Consider the following 26,269-nt stretch of genomic DNA (forward strand, 5'->3'; position numbering starts at 1 on the left):
GAATAGTGCATTAGCATGATTTCAGTCTAGTGTTACAGTCATGTGCCCATGCCAAATTTTTCTGTGGCCTGCAAATTTTGGAGGCTTTTTACATAAAGAAAGTAGACAAATTGCTGCAAGCAAGTAAATTGGTAGGAAGTAAGGAGAGGAAATGAGTGAGAAATGGGCGTTCTCTGTACTAGATTGTTATCCTTCCATCATAGTGTTTTACAGAAGGAAGTCTGATCGTTAACAATGTGATCATTAACAATAACAATATGCAGGGTTCATGAACCCTGCAATGTATCTAAAAGGCTAACACCAATGGTGCCATAGGAATACACCGAGTGTTAGAATTAAATGATAACATGAGTTACTCTGGAGCTGCTGGTGCTAGCCATTCAGATCCATTGCAGGGTTGATGAACGTAGTGGCAAATTAGCCATTTGCCTCAACAGTGTCTTTGGGAGAAAAGGGCCTTTTTTTTTTTTTTTCTTTTTTTTTTTAATTATTTTATTTTAGCTTAGTTTAGCTTAGCTTAGCTTTTTTATTCTGCTGTTTTTTCAGAAGTTTGCCTTATATTGAGCTTTACGATTAATTCTGTAATCATGAAGTTTGTTTCATGCTGAACATATAATTAGGTTTTAAGGATCAAATATGGGGATGCAATTATATTTCAAAACTAGCAAGATTAGTTTTGCTAAGGAAGATACATACCTATGCTTTTCTTATAAAGACCCTGTGAATAGTCTGGCCTCTGTCTTCTCAGAACCCTTTCTACTATAAATGGAAATGTATTAAATTCAGTTCCAGTTCAATCACAGATGCTTGGCCAACTCGCAGAAACTAGAGCAGGGAAAGACCTGGCCAGTCTTAGTCTTCCTTGATGTTGGGCAGTATTATTTTCTGGAGTGTCAGGTCTACTTTTCAGTGGCCCCAGCTATGAGGCTTTCAAATCTTCTCCTGGAAGATTCTACTGCAACCAAATAAATCACACTGCCTGACTTCTGCTGAAGAAATTGCTCCCCAAAGGAACTCTGTTTCATTTATTTTGGACCTATCCCAAACAAATGGATTACTTGAAGACATTAAATATTTGCCTTTAATGAAACAAACTTGGTAAAGTAAAGGTGCAAATGTCCCCTGAATATGTCGATTTGGAGGCTTCAGGCATCCTTTCAGCCCATGTTAATTTAGTGTCCTTTCAGGTGTTTGACTCATCAGAAAGACTAGTTTTCTGAAGAATACAGAAAGATAATTATTTTCATGTTTATGTGTTCTAAACATGTCATGTTTAGAACTGCAGTTAGCTAACTCAGCAGGTGTTAAAAATAGAGATCTTCTGAGCTCTCTTTTTCTTTGTATAGACTTTTTCTTCAAGCAATTAACATAAGAAAGAACCTGAAGTGTCTTGTTCTCCTTTTGATAGAGGCCGTCTTTGGAAATTGAAGATTTTGTTCTCTGCTTTTATTACTTTTATGAACAACATAAGAAGAGGCCGTCTTTTAGATTTTTTAACTTTCCTTCTGCCTTGAGATTGACATCTACTACCATTTATTTATTTACATTACTGCATATGATTTTTAGAACTCTCATTTTTCTTGGCATCCTTTTATTGCACTTTGTGAAGTGTGCCTAGAATGTTTCAAAGTCATCTTTGCCTCTTTAGCTAGCTAGTTGATTTAGCATAATCTTCAGGCAGTGGAAAACCTGATCTTATGACAATTCTTTGGTTTAGGATTTAGATTATTAGTTCCTTGTAATTTGGAAAGGTAAAGCAAAACTTGCTAAAATCTACATCTTGGAATGGAGGTGGGGGGAATAATGCATTTTTAGAGTGTGCATAGTAGAAGAATTTGTTTTCAAAGTAAGGCTGACTTCAGAATATTTAAGTCATTCCAAAGTTGAAATAGGCTTTGCATGCTGCTGATCTTCTGCTTCTAAAATTCATCTGATGAAGAAAACAGTTGATCTCTTTAACTGGAATTGCATGATGATCTGGTAGTGTAATATAATCACTCTGGTAAAGAAAACATGAGGTCATAGTGGAAAGATTTTGTCCCATCAAGAAACAGCAGGTTTTATTCTTCTTTCATTTGTCAGAAAACGGTCATGTGCAATTTTCATTACAAGAATAGGCTGTTCTGTAACTATTGGTGGTCTTACAAGAGAAGGAAGAAAAACAACAGAAAATTGCATCACGTTTGAAGTACGTGTTACCTGATGTCTCTTAGTTGAAATCTCTCATCAAGTTCCAGCTGTTGTCCAAATTGAAGACATAATTTTGTGTCAATCTTTTTGATATTCATGGGAAATCACTGGGAAAGTTAAAAGAGCTGTATATATTTTGCTATTACTATGAGCACTTTGTGAATCTCATCTCCATTGTCTCAGATCTGTAACCATCCCATTATCTAGCAGCATTAGGGTTTAGGTAAACTTCCATAGACAGATCTCTTGAGCAGGTTTAAAGTAATGCTGCACAGCTGTGGTAGGTATATTTTGCGCTTGGCTACTGTACCCATAAGAAGGATCATCAGGATGATCGACAAGCTGAATGTTCCTTTAAATCCCATTCCAGCTTCTTGATTCCCTGGCTGCATTCCTGGCCAGTATTAGCTTCATTTGATATAGAGCTAACAAAACAAATGATGCTCTCTTCAACTAAACTCTTCACCCCTGTCACACTTGCTTTCATTCCCTGCTTTGATGTCTTGCTAGAGTTACTAGTCTTGACTAAATTCAGAAAGTGGCAGGAAATACTTTTCCATTTGCATTACTTAATTTTGAAATTCTAGATGCTTTCTGCTATTTTTTCTGGAGTCTACTTATTCTCTTCCCTCTGATTAGCAGCGCAACCATGTCAGATTTCTGTGAACTCTCCAACTTCTGTGAACTAATAGCAAGGCCTGAGATGGGTTTTGCACTTGGAAATGTTAGCATCCAAGATGTGGAGACACACTTCTCAAAGTTTGTTGAGGCCTCAAACTGAGTGTGTCATACTGATGTATCTCGTCACCTGATAAAGGTGACCGTCTAGTTATGTAGCTCCAGAAAAAGAAAGGATGTGTGCCGCATATTCAGTCTTGACTGTTAACTGCAGCATAAGCCTGAGCTGCAGGCTTCACTGCAGGTGGCTAAAGCCCAATAGGAATAATGATTCACTCCATTAAATCTGTTCCTGGAGTTTGTAAATTTAGTCCTTGTTTAACTGGCCTGCCCTTCACCAGTCCTGTTGTCTTATCTTAAAAAACAAGAATAGCCTTTATCAGATTGAGTTGATAAAATTATGCTGTGGAGTAAATCGTATTTCTGAAGTTCATCTATAGACCAGTTAGGGGTGCAGAGCTGCATTCCTCCATCTGGACAGATTTTGCCTCAGGAAATACACCTGGAAGATTTTGCATCTATATTTCACTAATTGCAACAGGAGCTGTGCAGTACAGCACGAAACATATTCTGTTTATTGGCTGGTGTGAAAGACTAGAGTTGCTGGCCTTTCAGCAAAAAACATGTGGAGGGGAAGGATTGCTAAGACTAACGTCTTTCTATGTAGGAAGTTTAGTGCTACTGCATATTGCCACTTTTGTACTACGGGGACTACAAAGTATTGGCAATTAGAAACCCTTTCAATATGGTTTCAGCATGGTGGCCACGTGTCCTAGTGAACCTTGTAGATTCAGGAATTTCCATAATACCCCTCTGGTACTGTGCTCTTAAAAAGGAAGAAAAAAAGTCCATTGTGAAGATCTTCACTTGTTTGGCAGTAATTGGATTCCAGCATGGAAACTGGCATTTCTCTGTTATCGTCCATTCCTGTTCTTCTTGTCTGTGTGCTGCATATCATTGCAACCCAAATGTACCACTGTTTGTATGGTAATATTTTACATATGGCAAGAAAGTTTAATTTTCTTTACAAAAACTGACTGCAGCACAATACCCAGAAGTATTTTCTGTGTGATTATGCATGATGCAATAGATCTCTCCACATACTCATGTTTTTTTTGTATGAGTGATTTCTAGTTCTCATTCATAAATGTCTGGCTCTCCAAATGATGCCTCTGGCAGATCTTAGTATAAATATCAATTTATTCACCACTTCCTTTTTTAATATTAACGTACTTGGCACAGATATTTTTCCTTCTTTTTTTTTTTTTTTTTTCTCTTTTTTCCAGTAAACATTTCTGTTAACTTTATGGCCTTTGAAGAACTTTTTGTAACCCACTGTTGTAATTTTATTAGTCACATAGTTGGCACAATTCAGCACAGCCATTCAGCGTACCTTGAGGGAAGCCATGCTACTGAGATTTGAAAAGCGGTTATAATACTGAGCAATACAGAATTATATTTTAATTGCTAATTGGTCAAAATGAATGCTGGAATGAATGCTTCCAGTTTCAGAATAGGTCTGCAATGCTTACTGAAAGCAAATGTATGTGCCTGGAAGTTAATAAACTCCTAACAGCACAGTGGTGCAGTCGACACACCTGAAGGACAGGATGCCATCCAGAGGGACTTGGACAGGCTCAAGAGGGAGCCCATGCAAACCTCATGAGGTTCAATGGGGCCAAGTGCAGGGTTCCACATGTGGGTCAAGCAACCCCCGGTATCAGTACAGGCTGGGGGATGGAGAGACATTGAGAGTAGCCCTGAGGAGAAGGACTTGGAGGTGCTGGTGGGTGAAAGATTGGACATGACCCTGTCCAGCAGCCCAGGAGGCCAGTCCTATCTGGGCTGCATCCAGAGGAGCATGGCCAGCAGGTTGAGGGAGGGGATTCTGCCCCTCAACAATTTGAGGGCCACAGAAATGATCAGATGGATGGACCGCCTCTCATACGAGGAAAGGCTGAGAGGGTTGGGGTTGTTCAGCCTGGAGAAGAGAAGACTCTGGGGAGACCTTCTTGTGGTCTTTCAGTTCTTAAAAAGGGACCTATAAGAAAGATGGGGAGAGACTTTTCAGCAGGGCCTGTTGCAACAGGACGAGGGGTGATGGGTTTAAACTAAAAGAGGGGGATACAGGCTGGATGTGAGGAAAAAAATCTTTACAGTGAGGATGGCACAGGTTGCCCAGAGAGGTGGTGGATGCAACCATCCCCGGAGACACTTAAGTGCTGGCTGGATGTGGTTCTGGGCCATCTGATCTAGTTGAAGATGTCCCTGCTCATTGCAGGGGGTTGGACTAGATGAGCTTTGAAGGTCCCTTCCAAGCCAAACCATTCTATGATTCTGTGATTCTATATTTAAATTTGAATCCAGCTAATGAAACATTAATTTTCTCAAAGATGTTCCTCCACTTACCCTTAAGGTATTGGATTATATTTAACATGGGTAGTGTCTATTGTTGTGGTACCAATAAAGATTACATGGCAGAGTGTTTGATTCATGTTGTTTGTCTGAGGAAGCATTTAAAAGTATGTAATGGATTGTCACTGATAGGGTGGAATGACTGAATTTGAAGAGGTATCTTCCACCATTTACACAGATTTTTATAATTTCAAAGGAAATAAAGCAATTTCAATGCTATTCTGTAACTATTTCGAAAGGGCTGTTTTTATCCATGAGATTATTTCTTTTCTTGACTTCCTTTATATGGCTGCTTATGGTCCAGAAACTTGTCACTGTGTTTTCTTTTTTGGATGTCAGTGGCATACTTCATTAGAAACAATGAAATGCATTAAGTTGTGTTTCCAGAACTGCACAAGCAAGAAAACATGTTTTTATACATTTACACATCTGTAAAAATGTATCATTGCTACCCATGAAGCCCTTTATACCATTTAAAAGTCAAAAATGTTTCATTGACTTCATTCGGATTAGGACTGAAGCTGATTTACTGGACAGGGAGAGAATAATCATGTATTACTTACCAGGTTTAAGTCTAAAATGCTGCTAGTTTTGAAAAGTAGTTGATTCTGCCAGTGATACCACTAATGAAATCAAAGCATTGTTTATATAGCAGGCAGATATAAAGCACCGATATACTTCACAGAGAGGATTTTCTCCACCCAAGATGATAAATGTTTTGAGTGTAGATTGATGTTCTCTTGTTAATGTGCAATATAGTTTTGGACAAGTACCAAAATTATGTTACATTCTTTTCTATATGTTTATCGAATCTCATGACTAACCAAGTTATGTGTGCATAGGTGAAGAAGTAATCAAAAGGACAACCAAACATAAAGCATCTGACTTCTTAAAAACCCCTGTGTCTTCTTTTTAAGAAAAGCTGTTGGATGTAGTAAGACTCCGAGGAGTTACAGGAGTAAAGTAACAGAAACCCATTTAAAGGGATTTTTAAGTGATTAAGGCCTTTCAGTGTTAGTGTCGTACTTCCTGAGGAAATCAACTTCTGCCTGTTTTCTGTGCACTAAAATCATAAATACAAGAATTGTATCAGAAGGCTTTCCCAGAGAAAATGGTTAAACCAGTAATTTGGTCACATGATATAATATATTTCGGGATATAAAGATCTGTTTTAAACTCTATTATAATTTCTGGTGAAATGTCAAGCTCTTATGATGTTGATAATATTTATGACTTCTGTGAATCCTCAGAGTCATTTAGAAGTGTAATGTACTAACACTCTCAGTAAGCTAATGAAACAAACAGTGTATTCATTTTAGAGACAACAATGCTGACTTGTTAACAGGGGAGAGATTTCAGAAGTGGCTAGCTCACATGAGGCACATTAGAATATTTCTTCCTAAACAAGGGAAAACAGACACTTAGCCGGATTCTGGCCACAGTTCCACCTTCCTTTGGTTCCCTGGAGACGTAAAGAGAATTGGTAACAGCCATGAGACTGCTTTAATTTACAGGACCAACCAGTTCCTGTAGCTTCAATCATGACAGGAGTGGTAAGACAGTTTAAAGCTACTCGTTCTTCGCAATGATGAATAGTACTTGGTGCACGTAATATCCAGAGCAGGATCTTCATGGCACAGCCAAGATTACAGCTCAGGAGTTCCTGGCTCCCTAGATCGTGTTCACATTACACAAGCCAATTCTAAACTCATTTTCTCTTGTAAAAGTCTTGTGGGCCAAATCTTCATTTGATACTAGTTATTGTAGATACAGAGATATGGAGCAATTTGCATCAGCTGTGGATCTGACCTTTATATGGAATGATACCAGTGAAGCATTTTGCTTAGGCAGTGTGTACCGTGCAGCTGCCAAGGTTTTGAGAACTCTCCAGCAAACAAGAGGAGGATAGCCATGGTTATTTGTGAGTTGTGCCCTCTTTCCTGTATCTGAAATTATTTACCCTGTTCATGTCAGATACTGGCATCTCTCTGCTTCATGGTCACCTGAAAAAAACACAGGTAAAAGAGTATAAGTGAAAAGAGCCATTATTCACAATTTAAAGATTAAATCAGTGTATGATTTCACAAAGATCAGTTGGTGCTCCCAGGAATCCAAATTATAGTTGATTCTTCTGTGCAGTCCAATAAAACGGAGTTTTTTCCTGGCACTACTACTTGCTTTTTTATTACTTTTGTATTTTGCTTTGAAAGAAATAAGAAATTGTTTTTTTTTCCCCCAAATGAATAACTATATTGAATTGTTCATACTACCTTAATTTTCTTAAGTTTTACTCCTAAGTAAAGGTTAAGATGCTTTCCAGTATTGCTAATCTAGTTTTCTACGACTAACATGGGAATGCCTGATGTTTTTCCATTTGCAATGTAGTACACACCAGAAGATTTTATCGAATATGACTATGAGTATGGGGATGCAGATTATAAAGAAACTGATTCTGTAACAGAGGGACCCCCACTGTTCGAAGAGACAGTAGCACAAACAGAGGTAACAGAATCTGATCTGTTTGTTGTGTGGTGTCCAGCTGTCCACTACCACATGGTTTGTCAATTTGTGTCTTCTGTATATAAGCTTAATGTTTTCCTTTCACTCATTTCTTTACTCTGTAGCTGTAACATTTGCTTTCAGTTAGAGATGGAAGGTCTCACAGCTGACAGCATTCATCTTATATTTGGTTACCCTTTTTTCGTTCATGCTTTCTCAGTTTTCCTTCCATTTTATTTATGTTTTCCCATTCCGTCTTTCATAACGTTTGCAGAAAAAGAAAGCCAAGGTCAAAAAGAAGAAGAGGACAGTGGCCACTAGCTCAAAGGACAAACCCCAAAAGGCCACAACCAAAAAATCTGAAAAATATGCATCCAAGAAGAAGAAAAGTTATCAAGCAGCAACAAAAGGCAAACTAGGGGTAAAGGTAGCCAAGAAGTAATAAAGATCTTTCACAGGCTAAGGCTGGAAGATCTCTAATAATAAGAAAAAATATACCTGTCCTGGGTTCAGCTACAGCAGTCATTTTTTCTCGTTCTTAGTAGCTGGTGCAGTGCTGTGTTTTTGACTTGCAGCCTGGGAACAGCACTCCCCCCCCGGGAGCGGCGGGAGAAAGAAGGGGGGGAGTGAGCGAGCGGCTGCGTGGTTCCGAGTTACTGGCTGGGCTTAAACCATGACAATACCTAACCCCATTAGATGGATATGTCTGGCTAATGCTATAAACTGAATAAAAGTGATAACTCTGGAATTTTTCCTACAGCATTTTTTTTAATAATGTACTTTTTGTTTGATACTAGGCAAATGTTGTGGATGGATTTCGAGAGTATAGCACAGCTGAAAATGACTATGGGCCCCAGACAGAAGCTCCCTCCAGAACTACTGAAGCAAATGAGGTAATAAGGACTCTAGAGTAAATCGTAGGCAAAAATAATCACAGGTATCAGTGATTAAAAAACTCCACAAACCTATTTTATAAGGATGAATGTCCATCTGTGTGAATGTAAATATCTGTAACAGCAGCTAATGTGATTTTATGCTTTCTAAGCCTACTTTAAGAACCTACTGTTTTCTTGGGCAGAACTCCCATTAATTCTGTAGAGATCTGCTGAATCTGTAGACTGTACAGTTCATGATTCTGGAAATCATTCAATGATGTATGCTGTGGGAATGCAGGGTTGTTGCATTCAGTGTGAATGTGAATGGAGCTATGTCTAGTATAAACTAGGTTAAATACTAGATATCGTCCTTCTGATCTAATAAGAAGTGAAGTTTCTCATTTTTCCTGTGATTCTTAAAATGCAGCATAAAACAAGCCTAAAACAAGACGAAGAATAGCTGCAACCATAGCAGCATATTGAAGTTGAGTCAGGAGCCATCATTTCCCTTTAATAGCTCTTCATAGATAGTTCTTCTTTCTTTAATAAGTTCTTCATAGAATCATAGAATCAACCAGATTGGAAAAGACCTTTAAGACCATCAAGTCCAACAATTCCCTCAGCACTGCCAGGGCCACCACTCGATCATGTCACCAAGGGCCTCATCTTCAGATAACAAAACCATATTATTTTTCACTGAGGTTCTATTCAAATGAAACATTATATTTTGAACTGTCAAAAAAGTTAAAATTATTAGTTTGACTTACGTTAGAATCCACATTTTTAGAAAGCCACTGTTACAAGCCTAAACTTTGTTTTGCTAAGATTACTACACCAGTGTTGATTAATATGTCTGCATATTAATTAATGCTAGTTTTAGAAAAATGATGGCTGATTATAAGAAATATTGTTTTCATTTTTCTTTTACATTTTCTTTTAAAATGAAGATATATTGCTTATAAGATGTACAAAACTGCTCCCTGAACATTTGAAAGGAGAAAAAGAGTCCCCATTTGTTTTTTGTTTTTCCTTCCTCCTATGTATCTTGGAAGGTGAAGGTGAATTAAGGTATATTTTCCTTATTCTGCTGTAAACTGTTCTTGTGTTAAATCACATGTTTTCTTCTCACAAGTTGATCGATAGAGGAATATTTAAATCATGCTGTTTGTTGGGCAATTATAGGCCAATTGTATAACAGCTGTAATGAGGTAGATCCAAAGTGCTAAAAGCTCTCTGTAGCGAAACCTATTCTGCACAAAGGCAAAATTTGGCTTAGAATTACTTCAGATCTGCATTGACTCTAGCTGTAAGGCAAAAGACATAGTCCTGTAGCTATTGGAATAAGGCAACTGTTAATCAGTCTGGCCTTCTATTTTAATAGCAATGTATTTCAATGTCCTGATTAGAACAAGATATTTCTAATTACTCTGGATGTTGATTAGCATCTTAGTATATTTATTTTTAGATCATAGTATTTAGATCATCTCATATTCATATTAACAATATCCGAACTTTGATTTCTTTCAAAATCATGCTTTCAGGAGACCTCTGTAACAGAATAAAGCAATCCTCTTTTTTTTTTTTTTTTGTTCACAAATGTTTTTGTACATCTCAAATATAGCAATTCTTTTAAACTGCTTTGGTGCTTGTAAGTTTATTGCTTGGTTTGACAGTTTACATACTTGAAGATGAAAGCTTAGATTTTAGAAATGTTAAAATTAATCTGAGTTTTGCTGGTGGAATTTGACTCGGACAAAAAAATATAGAAATTACGATGACAGACGTGAACTCTTGAGTGATAAATAAACTGCAAAATCAGTAACAAGAAAAAAGAAGTCGAAACATTTAGCTCAGCATCGGTATTTATAGACACGAAATAATGAAGAAGCCTGGGCTTAACTAAAGTGATGTTTGCACTTCCTGTACATTGTTACTGGTCTGAAGTTATTCACTCATTGCAGTGCATGTGTTTATTCATGAATCCTTGTAATTGTGAAACCAAGCAGGGAAATTTAGCTATATTTGGCACTGAAGTAACATTAAGCAAGCAGTACATATAGTGTACTGTATATGTTGAATCCAATGGTTTTGGAAATAGTGAAAAAAAAAGCATATGAAAGCATTACTTCTTTGTACCACTTTTACAGTGGTACAAAGATTTAAAATATCTTTTAATTACTCTGAAAGGCTGGACTTCCATTCCTTCAGACTCTAATTAAAAGACAATATGCTGCATTTCTACTGTTCTTTCTTCTTTTGACAAGTGATTATGGTGGATCAGCGTATGCTTACATTGCTTTACTAACAATAACCCACATATTCCTCCTATTCCCAAATCTTTGCCACTGGTATGAATAGCAAAAGCCTGTTGAAGAAGTATTTGCCGAAGAATACATAACTGGAGAGGATTATGATAAAAAAACTGAATATGGAAGCAGAGGAGTAGACCTCAGTGAATCTGATCTGCTGGTAGATGGAGATTTAGGCGAATATGATTTTTACGAATATAAAGAATATGAAGAGAAACCAACTGATTCTACTAATGAGGAGTTTGGTCCAGGTGTTCCTGCAGAGACTGATATCACAGAAACGAGTGTAAGTTGACTGCAGGCATAATGCAGATTAATTTAATATAGCGATTCTTTCATAGTTATACAGTTTCAGAAATGTATAGACCCTAATCCAGAGCTCCTTGTACATATTACATATATTCTCACTTTTCATAGGTTTGGGTCAAGCCCATCCTCTTGTTTTAGTAATCCTGATATTTCTACTTGTATTAAATGTGAGGTTTTTGTCTCTTTCGCTGAAGGGAGTAAGGGAGGGTGAAGATGGGAGGGAAAAGAAAAAAAAGGTGGAATTTCAAAAATAAATGGTAAAATGATCAATTTTAAAAATCTTGCTCAACTAGAGCTAAAGCTGGAAAGAACCTAAGTTCTAATGCAGGTGCAAGTACTGTAATTAGTGTTTTTATATGATTACCCAAAGAAGTTGAAATGCATATAGGTGTCTAGAATCCTATGGCTTCTGCTACTTCCCAGGGTAAAAAATCATGAGTGGGAAGGTGTAGATCTGAACCCTTTCAAGAAAATAAGCTTAGTCAATGGTGACAGGTTTATGACCTCGGAGGAGTTATTTAACAGCTCAGTATATATAAAGGAAGATAGGATGACGGGGTGGATCCTATGAATCATGCTCTTTTTTGTCTTTTATAGCTCTCTCTCCTCCTCTGACTTAATCACAGGCTTAACAGCAAGGCTTTAGTTTTACTTTAGTTGCGCCAAGATCCTTGTTTACCAGTTTACTGGACTGTGGAAGCTGCATAGAAAACTAATATGACTGAGACTGGAAGCAAAATTAATTCCCATTTGGATTTTTAATTGCAAAGGCCTTGAATATAGTAGGAAAGAAGAATTTTGTTTGCGGTGTTTGCTCAGTCTTATCTTTATTTTCTCCTCACAAATGTAAAACTTCAGTTTACAAAAGATCCAAGAAATAACTGCAGATGCTGTGAGGTTGCTTTTCTCTGCCAACCTTGAAACCCATACTTCTGTATTTCATTTATCACTCCTTTCTAAAACCTGTTAGGGTCATTGTATTTTTAAATGATCCTTATCTATGCAATGTGATACAAGCTTACTTTTTTCCTTCTAGCTCAGTTGAGGACACTATGGCAGAATGACACAGAAAAGGTCAGATTATCTGCAAAGCAAAAAGCCCATAAGGCACCATTTGTACCTGCATTAAGCAAATTACTGTGTAGACTCTATTCGCCGGTGTAAATTTCAACTTGAAATGCCTTGCTACAAAACTGAAGGAGTCTGGAAGCTTGAATTAGAACACAGGCTGTGACCTGTGCCAGCTTTATTACAACTCTCATCTGCTGAACCAGCGATACCATATAATTTTCCTTTGATATATGGATGTATTTAGAACAAGTGAAATTCTACTTTTGATAAAAAAGGCAAGATGAAAAGTACTCAGTACCTGGCAGTACCTGGAAACTTTGAAAAAAGGGGTAATATTTCCAAAGATGGGGACGTGATGTAATTTTTTACAACCAATTTTCATTAATATAATAAAACATGATTATCTCTATGTCTTGCTACTTGATTTTTATGAACTATTGCATTGTTACAAGTGTGATCTGTGCCTTTATAAATCAATATGAAATGCATAAGCCATGAATCTCTGTTTTTTCTTTGCAAAATATTTCATGTTGGAATACTGCAACATTATCCCTAAAATTTTCAAATCCCCAGCTATTAAGTGTAAATGTGGAATCACTCTACTGAAATGAAAAAAAGCATTTCAATTTTTGATCTGATCAGAGCTGAATTTGATGTCTAGTGGGTATATTAGCAATCAAGAGAGGTACTTCCAAATAAAAATAGGTATGTCATGGCTTGAAAAAGAAATCAGTTCCTGTTTGTTTGTATGAAACTTGAATCTGTCCGTGTTTTGCCATTGACCTATTGTTTTAGGTCCTTCTGTTATCTTGATCCTGAACCCAAAACTTCCATAGGGCTGACCTAAAAGGATTTTGCAGTTGATGCTAATTCATGAGGTTAGGAGGCATAACTGGCTATCCATGAAATATTTAATGTTTACAAGACCACTTTCCCATTTATGCCATGAAGTCACATACTCTTCACAGACTAATCAACATGTTTTGAATGTCTAATGAAAGAAAGTAGGAGCTCGAAGGATACTGTCCATATGGGACCAAGGGATCTTTTTTCCCAGCTTACTTCAGGGTTGCTTAACTGAGAAAGCTGTGAAGAATCATTATAAATTGCCAAGGATATGTCCATTCAAATAAGCAAAGAAATAACTTTGTGACTTGCACACAGAACTTCTAAATTCTAAGTCCAAAATCTGAATGCAAACCATGGGATGCAAGCTATTGCATCTAATTCAGAAAATACAAATTGTCAATGTCTCATAATTTGAAAAGTACACATAGAGTTTTTGCATTTTCCACTTCTTGTGTATTAAATATTTTTATTTACATGGTTTGTGCCTGTGATGTATTTTTCATAGCACAGATCAATTCCAGCTTTAGCTTTCAGTTACAGGTTGCTGCAGTTCTTTATTGTACCAGGTCCTTGGACCTTCTACTTACTTTAATTTTTGGTGCTGTTTTTACTTCTCAGGTAACTAGACATGGGGCTTATGGAGAAAAAGGCCAAAAGGGAGAACCAGCTGTGATTGAACCTGTAAGTACAGACATGGGTGAGTTTTTCTTTAGCACTATAGAACTATATACGCTGTTGATGTATCAGTATCAAACAATGTTGTTCATTACAGGATGGCAGTAACCTTATTCATGATCTCTGAAACAATCACCTGCAGTGTAGTAGGTGTAAAAGTGATACAGACAGTAGCCTGTTCATCCTTCTCTTTTGGCTACACAGAGGACTAACACATGTTCCTTAAACCAAGGAGAATCTTCTTGTGCAGAGGAAAACATAGAGCATAGATTTGCTCTTCAGGCCATTTAGTAACTACAGCTTGGACAGACCTACAGAGATAGCTTCCAGCTAAAGGTTTCAGTGCGGGCAAGGAAGTCCCTCTGAGAAGTTAAATAAATGCTTGTATGTTTAACCTGTGCTGGTGCAACCAAACTGCTAAAAGTTTAATTAAATACTTTATTCAGAGGTTACAACTTGGTCATAAGCACAGTAATGGATCAGTAGCTTACAGAATTTTTCTCATCTCATAGTGTAGTAACTAAGTGGCTTTTGCAGTAGGACAAAGTTGTACTGTAGTATTATATTTAATGGGTAAAAACTAAAATGTAACTGAGTTTTAAAAAAGGACATACTTTATACAAAAATAATAATTTTATAATATCTGGCAGAAGTTGAATGCCAGTCTGGTTTACTGTTCTAATATTTTCAGGGACTACTTTCAAATAAGGTGTTTCAGTCATGATCTGTGAAGAAGCTCAGAGTGTGTTAGCTCATAAAATGACAGCTTTTTTAACCCATTGCAAGATACATTTAGTTTACAAGCATAATACTGGAGAGATCTCTACTGCCAATCTCCAAAATTGTTGGAGTTCACTACAGCTGGCTTCCAGCTTGTTTGTCCAATCTTCCTTCCAATGGAAAGCCAAGTACAAGTGAGGATCATATATTCGTAGGTCTTACCATGACCTGGAATTTGGACTAGCATCTCACTCAAAAAAAGAACTAGGAAATGCTATAAGACCCACAGCGTAGAAATAACCAGAGTTATTCACATCTGATTCTTTAACAGCATTAAAAAGACCTTTAATAGCATTCACCAAGACATGACAAATTTAGTATCTTGCTTTATCCCCCTGCCTAGGGTATGCTCATTGAAGGACCACCGGGACCAAGAGGACCTGCTGTGAGTAGATTAACCACAATTTCCATTTATTGAATTTGATTTATCCACTGTGGTTTGGTATTCATGAGTTAGCACAATTAATATCGGTCTTACCATAATTCCCAAATGGTATATTTGACTTAGCATTTTTAGACAGGAGTAAAAAAGGCTTATCTCCAGCATTTTCAGTGACAGCATGCTACAAGCTAAGTGCACATGAAAAGCAAACTTTTGAATGTTGTCTATAACTCTTTTTAAGGTAAAAAAGTATGCCGCCTCTTAAATTATTTTATTCAAACAAGTGTTCAACATAACTTTCCAGAAAAAAAAAAGTTCAAAAATGCTGCAAGAATTCAGCAGAATAATGTATGTTATTCATTTTCCATAGGGTCTAACAGGTCCCCCAGGTCTACAAGGTCCTGTTGGTCCTCCAGGTGACCCTGGTGAAAGGGTAAGTCAACAAACAGGTTGTCCTGTGTATTCATGGTGTCTTGCACTAATTGCTATAAGAGTAAGGGGGTTCGATCCTGATCTGAAATATATAAACATAGGCTAAGAAATTCCAGTAGAACTGAGGCTGATTTAATCAGCTGAGCAAAGCAACTGAGAATCTGGACAAATATTTCATTAGTGGTAGAAATATGTACTGTAAATACATGGAAAAAGTTAAGTACCTATTTGTCTATATTTCTCTGCTTTAATGTGAATTATTTTAAAATAAAATAAAGCAGTAAGTACAAGCATTTCATATGGACTTGAATGAGCTATAACATGTAGAAATGCAGAGAAAAACAAGCTCTGCAGAATCAAAATACTCATGGAAATACTGAAAGAAATGATTTAGATGATCTAGGCAGAATTTATTGGCCATATTAAATAATGTACCACATGAGAGCCTTATCCAGTCATGAATATAATTGAAATTTAAGCTATTATTTTAGTCGTACATGTTCTGACAAGCCTTTTCTTATTGCCACAACTAACACAATTTTAAAACAGCCTAAATATATTTATTTGAGGAAAATATGCTACCAAAAAAACTTTCCTGAATTTTATGATTGATAGTATACTGACAAGTCTAGTGTGTTCATGCTGTATCTGTTCATAGTAGATGTTGAGAAGATGCTATTCACTGAATGACATAATGTTAAAATCTCAACAATGCTTCACCTTGATAGTAAGTCAGCATCCATTCTTCTTTCATAGTGCCTTCCTGTAGATTAACTAAACATATTTTAGAATTTAAACTTGTAAAATGGGAATTTTAACACATTGTAATGGCATAACTACTGATATTACTCAGTTTTTTAAATAACTGCTTACTGAATTCATCATAAGGAAATTCTTGACTAAACACATCATGTGCTTATGGAACAGACTTCACATTTTGTATAAAAAGACACATTTCACAAATAAGTAATTGTAGAAATGAGTTACCAAACTCATGAGAACAGATTTCTGCAACCAGATTCTGCCATCAGATTCGATCCGAATGTGATAACGTCTTGCTTTATATTTTAAACATATGTGGACAGGTTTGGTTTTTTATTTAAACAATAATCAGTGTATATGAATAAAGACTCTAGTTCTTGCTATAACTATTCTGACTACTTTTCGTCTTAGATAAAAAATTCAGAAAAGCGATATTCGGAGAAAATTGCCACTCAAGAAAAGCACACTTCTTAATTTTAAAAATCACATATGAATACCTAAAATAATTGAGAGTGTTTTTTAAGCACAGAACTATGGAAAAATTAGTTGAGAAATCCACCACTTTTTGTAGTTGCCTAGGGTGCTTCAGCTTTTGGACTAAATCATTATATTATTCTAATCTTAATAATGGATATAAGACAATTGAGAAATGAAGGAACAAAGCTTTATGGAAGGACCATAAGTAGTCCCACTTTTACTTACTGTGGGGATGAATTTCACTCATAAAATGGTGCGATGGAAGAAGAAATTGAAAAACTAATCTAGTCTTCAACTTCATCTTCAGTAATCTCATCTTCATCTTTTGATCTAATCTTTCAATTCTAATCTTCACAAAGACTCATAATCATATGGCATCAAGTCACTGCAGGTCAGAGTAAAGGTTCTGTGGGTGCCTTGCAAGTGCATTTAATTATTTTTCTATTTTTTAAACTTAACTCAACTTGCCTGCATATATAATGGTTCTTTTTAACAATTAAAACAGTTTATTCAATATTTTACATCTGAATTAGTAGTAATTCTCAGTTTAAGATTTATCTTTAGTGTGTTATTAGTAGGGAATTATTTTATGGTACTTAAGGCTTTTTTGCAAAACTAGTAAAAATGGAGCATACAAATTGCCATGAGAAATACATAATATATATTTATATTTATAATATATTTGTAACTTATATATCGATTCATATTATATATTGATTCATATTATATATCAATTCATATTATATATCGATATATGTTATGTATCAATTTATATTATAATAATATAAATTAAACAAATACAGGCCGGGTGGAGAGATGAGGAGAATGACTTGAGGCTGTTGGGTGATAAGAAGCTCAGTGTGACCTGGCAATTTACACTTGCAGCTCAGAAAGCCAACTGCATCCTGGGCTGCAGGTCAAGGGAAGTGATTCTCCCCCTCAACTCTGCTCTCATGTCACCCCCCCTGCAGCCCTGTGTCCAGCTCTGGGGCCCTCAACATAAAAAGAATGTGAGGTTGTTGGAATGAGTCCAGACGAGGCCATGAAGATGGTAGAGGGCTGGAGCAGCTCTCCTATGAAGACAGGCTGAGAGGCTTGGGCTTGTTCAGACTGGAGAACAGAAGGCTCTGGGAAGACCACAGAGTGGCTTCCAGTGTCTGAATGGGGTCTACAAGAAATCTGGAGAAGGCCTTTTTGCAGGTGTGTAGGTGTGTAGGGATAGGATAAGGGGGAATGGCTTTAAATTGAATGGAAGAGGGTAGATTTAGATTAGATATTAGGAAGAAGTTCTTCCCTGTGAGGGTGGTGAGGTGCTGGCACAGGTTGCCCAGGTAAGCTGTGGCTGCCCCATCCCTGGCAGCGTTCAAGGCCAGGTTGGACACAGGGGCTTGGAGCAACCTGCTCTAGTGGAAGGTGTCCCTGCTCATGGCAGGGAGGTGGAACTAGATCTTCAAGGTTCCTTTCAACCCAAACCATTCTATGATTCTGTAAGTGTCATGAATACAAGTGTAGGTGACTCAGAAGGTTCATCTTATGTAACTATCTTTTTGGTCGCATTCTTTGTCCTCAGGGTCCACCTGGTCGCCCTGGTCTCCCTGGTGCTGATGGTTTAGCAGGTCCCCCAGGTACCATGTTAATGTTGCCGGTAAGTTGTATTGTGAGTACAGGGTAACCAGCCTCCAAAAGGAGGAAGTGTGTTTCAAGAAATGTATAGGTGTTTTCTCATCTGATTTTGTCTTTGGAATGAGAGATGATACAGGCTTTCTTGTATGGTGTAAGCATTTGAAGGTCATATGGTACCTTTTATTCCTCAAACAAAACACATGCTTTAGCTCCTCCATGGCTGCCAGACTGGAACCTACATGAATGTAATACACTCACTGAAATCCTCCCTGTATTTTCAACAGTAACTATTACTTGCTACTCTATGTCCTAAACCAGGAGTTTGCTGTTGCACGGAGGAGGTGTACTCCCAGCAGACGTGTGTGCTTTCAAGTCTCTTTGACATGGAGAATTTTAAGTATTCCACTGGACTTCAGTGTCCTCTTTGAAGAGTCAGTGCATCCTTTGAATAGAAATACAAATATACATAGCCAGCTCTGCTCCCACTACAGTCAAAGCAAAACACTATCTGTTACAGCAGGTGGAGGAACAAGCGCAAAGCTGTTAAAGTATCTTGCAGCTTTGTGGTATGAAAAGTACTATGCGCATGGAATTAATTTTTCCTAAGTGTATGTGTGTATGTGGAAGCTTTGATGAGTACTGCCATCCCAGAGAACTGATAAAATGAAGGGACAGTATTTTTGGAAGTGAAGCAAGGTAAGTAAAGTCTCAGGAATATTTGCTTACCAATAATTAGGTGATGGGAAAATGCCACTACTCCTCAGGGGAATTATCCCCAACTCATTCTTCCATCTATAATTGCTGTGCTAGCAGAGGAAAATTTATCTTTTATCAGTTTGCTCCATTAAAGGTACTAAGTGTGGACTAATACTTAATCTATCAGTCACTTTGGAAAATCTCAGTAGCTTTATTTTTGGATGTTAATTAGTCTCTCCACAAGTGATGTACCAAGTCAAACCAGAAAGTTCTCGGGAAAGAAGAAATTCGTTTCAAGTCTCCTGAATTCCAGCTGAATAGTTTAAGCACCATTCAGACTTCTTTCCCACATTTATAAACCCCACAGAGAAGCCGCTATCCTTCTAAAACAGATGACCTGCTGACTGGCTTGAGAGCCATTCTGGTATAAAGGAGTATACAGGTGGAATTGAATCTAGCAGTACCAGACTGTCTTGTCACAGAGATACATTCAAAACACCAAGTAACATGTGAGAGACACCTTTTGTGGGATGCGTGGCTCTTTATCATCATGTGTAGGTCTTGAAATTGAAGTCTGCCTTAAATTGAATTGCACTTTTCTGTGGGTAGCTACTGAAGTACAGAGAATTAATTACTTTTGATAAATATTTTTTATGAGGTTTTGCAGACAGTTAAGAGTCTGTTTTGGCCTCTTTTTGAAATAAAATGAAACCTCAAATCCTATGAAATAAAGAAAATGTTTGCATTTCAGTTCTAAACTATTACCAATGACTTAATATTCATGCTGGATCCAGTGCCTCAATGCAGCAGTCTTCTGAAGTTAGTGGAATGAACTAAAAACTGAGAGCTCGTCTTTGAAGTGGTCTACGCAGTTGTAGCACAGAACAAGTATGGTTGTAATTTGATAAATTCTGAATCCTTTTCTTGTTTTGGTACTTGCAGTTCCGCTTTGGTGGAGATGGTGAGAAGGGCCCAACAATCTCAGCTCAGGAAGCTCAAGCACAAGCTATTCTTCAGCAAGCCAGGGTGAGCATAAGGAGCCTGCAAACAGAACTGTCACAAGGGTACAGGTCCCCAAAAAAATTAATCCACTTTATATCATGTAGGATGTGAAGAGTTGTAATCATCATCTCATCATAGTAGCTATGTTTATTGAAAACTGAGTCAATGATGGGGGGCTATTTGCTAATGCATTATGAAATTGTATTAATATAGAATCTGTATGCTGGCTGGCAGCTTTTTCTTGATACCTGTGGTTTTGATCTGTTTGTTTCCTCAGATTGCTATGAGAGGTCCACCTGGTCCCATGGGACTCACTGGAAGACCAGGTCCTGTGGTATGTAAACAACACAGGAGCACAGGTTAAAGAACACAGTAACACAAGTCAGTGGATCTCATTCTGGCCTTCGTTCTGGCCTTGCCTACACCTCTGTATTTATAGTTACTTTATTTTAAAAGAAACTGATAGAATTAAAGCCATAGTTTGTGCTCTTATTCAAGGTCTGCAATGCAACCTGAATACTATATCAGTTTTTACTGTAGATTTTGGGATGTTTGGATAGAGCACACTGGTGAACTTAAAAAACTAGTGACTATTTTTATGTAAATAATTACAGATGCCTCTACAGTCAGTCGTCTCTGTAATAACAGTCATAAAATTTCTTGTGGTAAATACGAAACTCTACAGAAGCTACTAAAGCAAGAGTGTGCAGAACTACCTTCGCTCATTATTTAAGCTGAATCTGGAAAGTTCTTAAGAGACATTCCTATAAGCAATTAAAAGCCATGCAGAGTTCTAAAAAAACTACTTTTTTACTTCAGTCCTGAATTTGGCTTGACTGCTAATACCAAATTATCTGGCAAATGACTCTGTGAATATTCAAAAACCTGAATATTTGTTTGTATATAAATACAAAGTTTATACATGGAACACAAGCTTTTTTGTTTACATGCAAACCAACTTTGTGATTACAAAGAGGTTTGCCTCTGTAATTCCTACAAACACTTTAAAAAGACAGTACTCACAATGAAAGAATAAAACCAGGTAGGAAATTCAGCAAGGCAAAACCACCTGATCCATCTTGCAATTGCAATTTCCTCTTTTAGGAAATGGATACTTTCCAGACTCAATAGTCCACTAAATGATCTAATTTAGCATTTACTATCTTTCAAAAAGCTATTATAAATCATTTGTACCATGATATAAAATAACAAATTATGCAGCCAAGATCATAAGCTTTGTAGATTGGTCTTTTCTAACTTTCTCCCAGGTGATTGTATTTATCCTCTGATGTAGAGTGAAATTGTTTTCTACAGTTGGTACATCATCCATATTTGAAAGATGCACTTAATTTGGAAACTGTCTACTGTGATGGCACAACGAGGTTGGCCAGTATTTGGCCTCTTGAATTTTGATCTGTCTGCCATAATTTTTATTTATGTTGTCATTATGGAATGCACACAAAGAGCAATGTTAGCATTTCTCATCAGATCAGACATGCATCTAGTTGTAAAACTGAGACAAGAATACAGTTGTTCTATTGAGAAAAGAAAACAAGTGATCACTGGGTAACCAAGAGAAAAGGATGAAGCAAGTTCCTGTTGGTTTATTGTGTGAAGAAAAAGAGATATGCCAGTCACAACTATAGCAGCATATATAGAAGACAGCAGCAGAAGTTGCTGGAGGCCACCAGTCTTTCTCTTTGCGTCAGAATGCAATAGCATTTTTTGCTAAAGTAGTTTCCTACCACTCATTGCAGTTGTGGAGGAGATTTGGTCATAACTTAGAAGTGGTGAGACTGTAGGGTAAGAAGTATGCTTGCTTTCTCTTCTTTTGCGCTTCTTTTGTTCTTTAATGTGATGTTTCAGCAACAGCCCATAGCTGAACAGTAATAATCGAGTCCTTCCTTTCCAGCCTCCTCTTTTTCTGTCTCATCCTCACTCTCCTGAATGTACAGTGTCCATTAGTTTGAAAGCAGGAGACTATATTACTTACATGAGTATAACATCCTACTATTACCAACAGAAAATACTGGTCAGGTTACTGTCCATCTCACTGTCTATAATTATAGCAGCACAATACAACTGAAAGGTTGCCTCAGTGGATCTTGGTGCTACTTCCTCCAGTGACCACTTTTATTAACAAACCAGGGGGACATAAAATAATTACATACTGTTGAAGGAATATTTGAGCGAGTATAAGGAATACTTTGGATTGTGTTCTTCCCTCATCCTAGCAGCTTAACATTCTCTTCAGGGACTCTTGAAAGCTACATGATACTAGAACTGTTATAAGTTGTATTCTCAGTTGGCTTGAGAGTGCTTTGCCCCATCTCCATATAGTATCAAAAAAATCTATTCCAGATTATGCTGTGCTCCAAATTGGCCAGTCTCATGAAACCAGGCTGTTTATCTAGGTGAAATGTACTGTTTTCAGGTAAATTTTCACTTGGTCCCCCAGAACTGAAATAACTGAAATCACTGGACTTGTATTTTTAAGCAAACCTATGTAAGAGCAATTCTTTTCTAGAGTAATTCTTCCAAAGTAAATAGTTGCTACCAAGCAGAGAATTTGGCTAACAGATTCCTGATTGATAGAGATTAGGTATGCAACACTTACAAATAGTCAAACATGCTGTGTCTATTTAACAAACTAATACACTATTTCCAGAAGTGTTTTTAAATCAAGAGACCCGCCAGGTCACATTCAGTCTATACAGATAAAATAACTATGTAACTGCTGTAAGCAAGGAATTAATTTGTAAGATGGGAATAATATTGACAGTAGGTTGTATAACTTTAGTGGAGGTATAACCTGGCCTCATACTCATGCTTTCATGTTTTAAAAGCCTTCATGAATTTCTGTATGCTAAGTTCAACAAATTAACGATATTAATAGTTGTTTTGCTTCTAAGCCACCAGGAGGCTCTATTAATCCAACTCTTTGATCTGGCAACATTTTTGGCCTACAGTTCCAGAAGATACTACAGATTCTTGATCTGTCAATTGTTTGTGTGCCTGGCTTACTTTATGAATGAAATAGTTGGAGCTTTTGCTTTTAATAGGAAGTGTATTTTTTAAATTAATTTAGTGGCCAATAAGATCCATTTAAAAGTATACCAGTTATTAGAAGTCTCAAACATAGCAATCAAAGTCCCAAACTAGCTTCGATTGAGTCTGGAGCTCACATTCTTAGTGAACACAGCATACAATATGTCATTTCTGCCTACAGATGTTAAATGTTATCAATTATGTTAATTAAAAGCAGGGCTTACATCAGGGAAACCCAAACAGACAGTCACCACCTGCCAAAGCCACTGATCTCTCCACTGCCAGTACTAGCTCAGGATCTGATTTTCAATTTGCTTAGGACACTGCAAGGTCAGTGGGAAGCTTTCCACTCCAGGGTGCTAGACTCAGCATAAAGTCAAGCCATGAGGCAATTTCTTTCTTTGAATGGTCACTGTGGTGAATATAGGAGGATTATCAATTTTCCAAGGTCTGCAATATTTGTTTCATCTTAAATACATACATTTGGTCATGACCTGTTTCAGAGGTTAGAAACCTTTTGCCCATAATAGTAAACTCGAGTATGTTCATTTGCTGAGCCTGTATTCTATGTGAGCACGTTGAGATTTTTTGTTATGTTTTGTGTATTTTTGTAAAACCACCATGAAGAAAACACAAACTTTGACTAGATCTGCCCCAGATTCCATGTACAGTATCTTGCCCTGGATGAAGATCTGGTTTAGGTCTGTTTATGAGTAAAACTTACTCTGAAAATTTGTATTATCATTTAATGATAGAAAGAGACACAGTTATATAGGTTTTCCACTTCTTCCGGGCCAGATGCACAAAAACCTTGATTTAAGCATCACTGAAGTTCGTGCCAAGATTAGACAGGGTATTTTTCATTGACTGTAGTGATCTTTGGATTGAACTCTGCGACTGTTACTTTCTGTAGAGCACAGAAACAGATGAAGGTAAAAAGAGGTGGCTTCCATTTCCACTGGCTTCTCTACAGTGCATGCACTTCTGTTTGCATTTCATATGTTCTTACTATGCTCATATTTAGCTCTCAAATATTAATATAGAGCAAACTGCTACATTTGATCCCATTGGAATAGGTGGGAGTTTTCTTTTCTTTGGTAATAGATTTTTGGCCCAGTTAGGCCCAGTGTTTAGACAGTAATATATCATGATATATCTGCAGATTCAAATGGTGAATTCATACCTTCTAATGAATTGGGGATTGTTTGTTTTTTTCCTCCCTGTAATTAATTTATAGAAATTAATTTACTCATTTAAAGAGGTTTTTGTATATTTAAACAGTATGTTTTGCTTTTTTTTCATCAAGGGTGGACCTGGAGCAGCAGGTGCTAAGGGTGAAAGTGGTGAACCAGGTCCCCAGGTACAATAATATTAGCTGTTATGTTTGAGCATGTATAGCTTTAAGAAAATGTATTCAAAGCACTTAGAAGAAATGAGTCAGTGATTTCTTTCCACATACTATTGAAGAAAAAAGGCTTTTACAATGCTATCCTAATTAAATGCAATAGCTTGATTATTTATTTTGAAATATAAAAATACCAATCTTTATATAACAAAGAGCAATTATCGCATGTAGAGTGTCATCACTTGAAAACATGTTTTAATATTGTCATTTCAGGCTCTTTTCTCTGTTAAATAATCATGTCAGTCTGCAATTGTATGACCTTGGGCTCTGATCTTATCAGATCTCATAAGGTGAGAGAGGTTGAACTTAGTTGGGAATTAAATAGGATATTTTCAAGAAAGACATAATATAGCTAGAATAAGTCTTCCAGAATCAGTGCATGCTTTTCTTCTTAGCTTACTATTATATCAGCTCCTGCACAGTGATGTTATGGAGCACTGAAACACATAGAAATCTTTCAGATTAAGCCTAAAAGTAATAGGGGATTCTTACAGAAATCATGATAGGAGTGTCTGGAACAATGATTTTGACAGATCATAAGTGGTATCATGGATTTGCTGCATTATTAAGTGCCCTTCTTAAAACTCCACATGGATATTTGCAGAAGAAAACCAAAGCAATTAAACAAAGAAGTACTCTGAACAGCTGGTCAGTCTTCCAGTTTGCTAACTTACATTGTTAGTAGTTTTTCTCTTCCTACTCGGTAATTTTGGATGGCTAGTCCTTACCATTGCGATTTTCACCTGAAAAAGATGCATTTACATGGGGGATGAGAAAGCTTCCACAGAAAAATACACCTACACAGTCATCGGTGAAAGTTACATGTGTTTGAAAAGTGGAATTAGTTGTTTTCCATCTTGAGTAATTTGGTCTCCCTGTAGTTGAGACTGTGCTGTGTAAAGCTAAGACAGCATGTGAGCTGTTTACCAGAACAACTTATGTTTGCGTACGAGTTATAGATCTGAAATAAGCACTCTTTAGCTTTCATCAAATAATTATAATGTGACTAAAATAATTTTGGCATGAGAGGAGAAAGGGTTTTCAAACCACAGGACTGAGACCTTCAAAGCCATGGAAAAAAATGTAAGAAGCTTTTATGTTGAAAGGACCAATTATGCTGTGTTCAGTGCCATCTCATGAAAGCTAGTGTTAAAATTGGTAGTGCTAAGGCCAGTTTGGATGCTTATGTTCTTTTTAAACTCATGGGAATTTGGAAACCAAAGTGCATCTCCTGGGAAAAAATGCAGTTTGTGTATAAAAAAAATCTTACCTTGTTCTTGAGGTGAGATGTTTAACTAGCTTGTTTAACTAGCTCTTTGCTGACATGAATGTGATTCTAAGAATTACACTCTTTACATTCAGGGCCCTCGTGGTGTTCAAGGTGCCCCTGGTCCAAGTGGAAAAGCTGGCAAAAGGGTAGGTAGCATATGGATCCATCCTACTCTGGGTAAATAGTTTCTATTTAAATGTATTTGAATATGAGCTGTTTCCACTCCATTTTCAAAAGTTTATCTTTTTGGGTTTGTACAGGGACGTCCTGGAGCTGATGGTGCCAGAGGAATGCCAGGAGAACCTGGTGCAAAGGTAAATAATAGTGAGACCTGAGGCTTTATTTCAGTCTCGAAATGTGCTAGACAGATTTTATGTAGGTACCACAGTTTCTTCCAGGCCACCACAAAATTCTTCTCTCAAGTGAAAATACTGAGCTTTCAGATAGCTGGGTTAGATGTGAGCTGAGAATCAATCATCCATTTAAAATATGGTAATTAATGGTAATGGTTAGTAGTCTGAC

General features: G+C 37.0%; 1 protein-coding gene across 1 annotated transcript in view; it reads left to right on the forward strand.

Moving 5' to 3' along the window:
* The window catches only part of COL11A1 (collagen type XI alpha 1 chain), a 161,365-nt gene that overhangs the window by 44,429 nt on the left and 90,667 nt on the right, over positions 1 to 26,269 (forward strand). Inside the window, exons 6-17 of the mRNA XM_030494785.1 lie at positions 7,669 to 7,785; positions 8,580 to 8,675; positions 11,016 to 11,252; positions 13,814 to 13,876; positions 14,994 to 15,035; positions 15,403 to 15,465; positions 18,274 to 18,348; positions 19,965 to 20,048; positions 20,302 to 20,358; positions 24,379 to 24,432; positions 25,840 to 25,893; positions 26,008 to 26,061. Of these exons, the coding sequence (XP_030350645.1) occupies positions 7,669 to 7,785; positions 8,580 to 8,675; positions 11,016 to 11,252; positions 13,814 to 13,876; positions 14,994 to 15,035; positions 15,403 to 15,465; positions 18,274 to 18,348; positions 19,965 to 20,048; positions 20,302 to 20,358; positions 24,379 to 24,432; positions 25,840 to 25,893; positions 26,008 to 26,061 (996 nt within the window). The remainder of the gene's footprint in view (positions 1 to 7,668; positions 7,786 to 8,579; positions 8,676 to 11,015; positions 11,253 to 13,813; positions 13,877 to 14,993; positions 15,036 to 15,402; positions 15,466 to 18,273; positions 18,349 to 19,964; positions 20,049 to 20,301; positions 20,359 to 24,378; positions 24,433 to 25,839; positions 25,894 to 26,007; positions 26,062 to 26,269) is intronic.

This window comes from Strigops habroptila, chromosome 8, assembly GCF_004027225.2.
Source record: "Strigops habroptila isolate Jane chromosome 8, bStrHab1.2.pri, whole genome shotgun sequence".
Lineage (NCBI taxonomy): Eukaryota > Metazoa > Chordata > Aves > Psittaciformes > Psittacidae > Strigops > Strigops habroptila.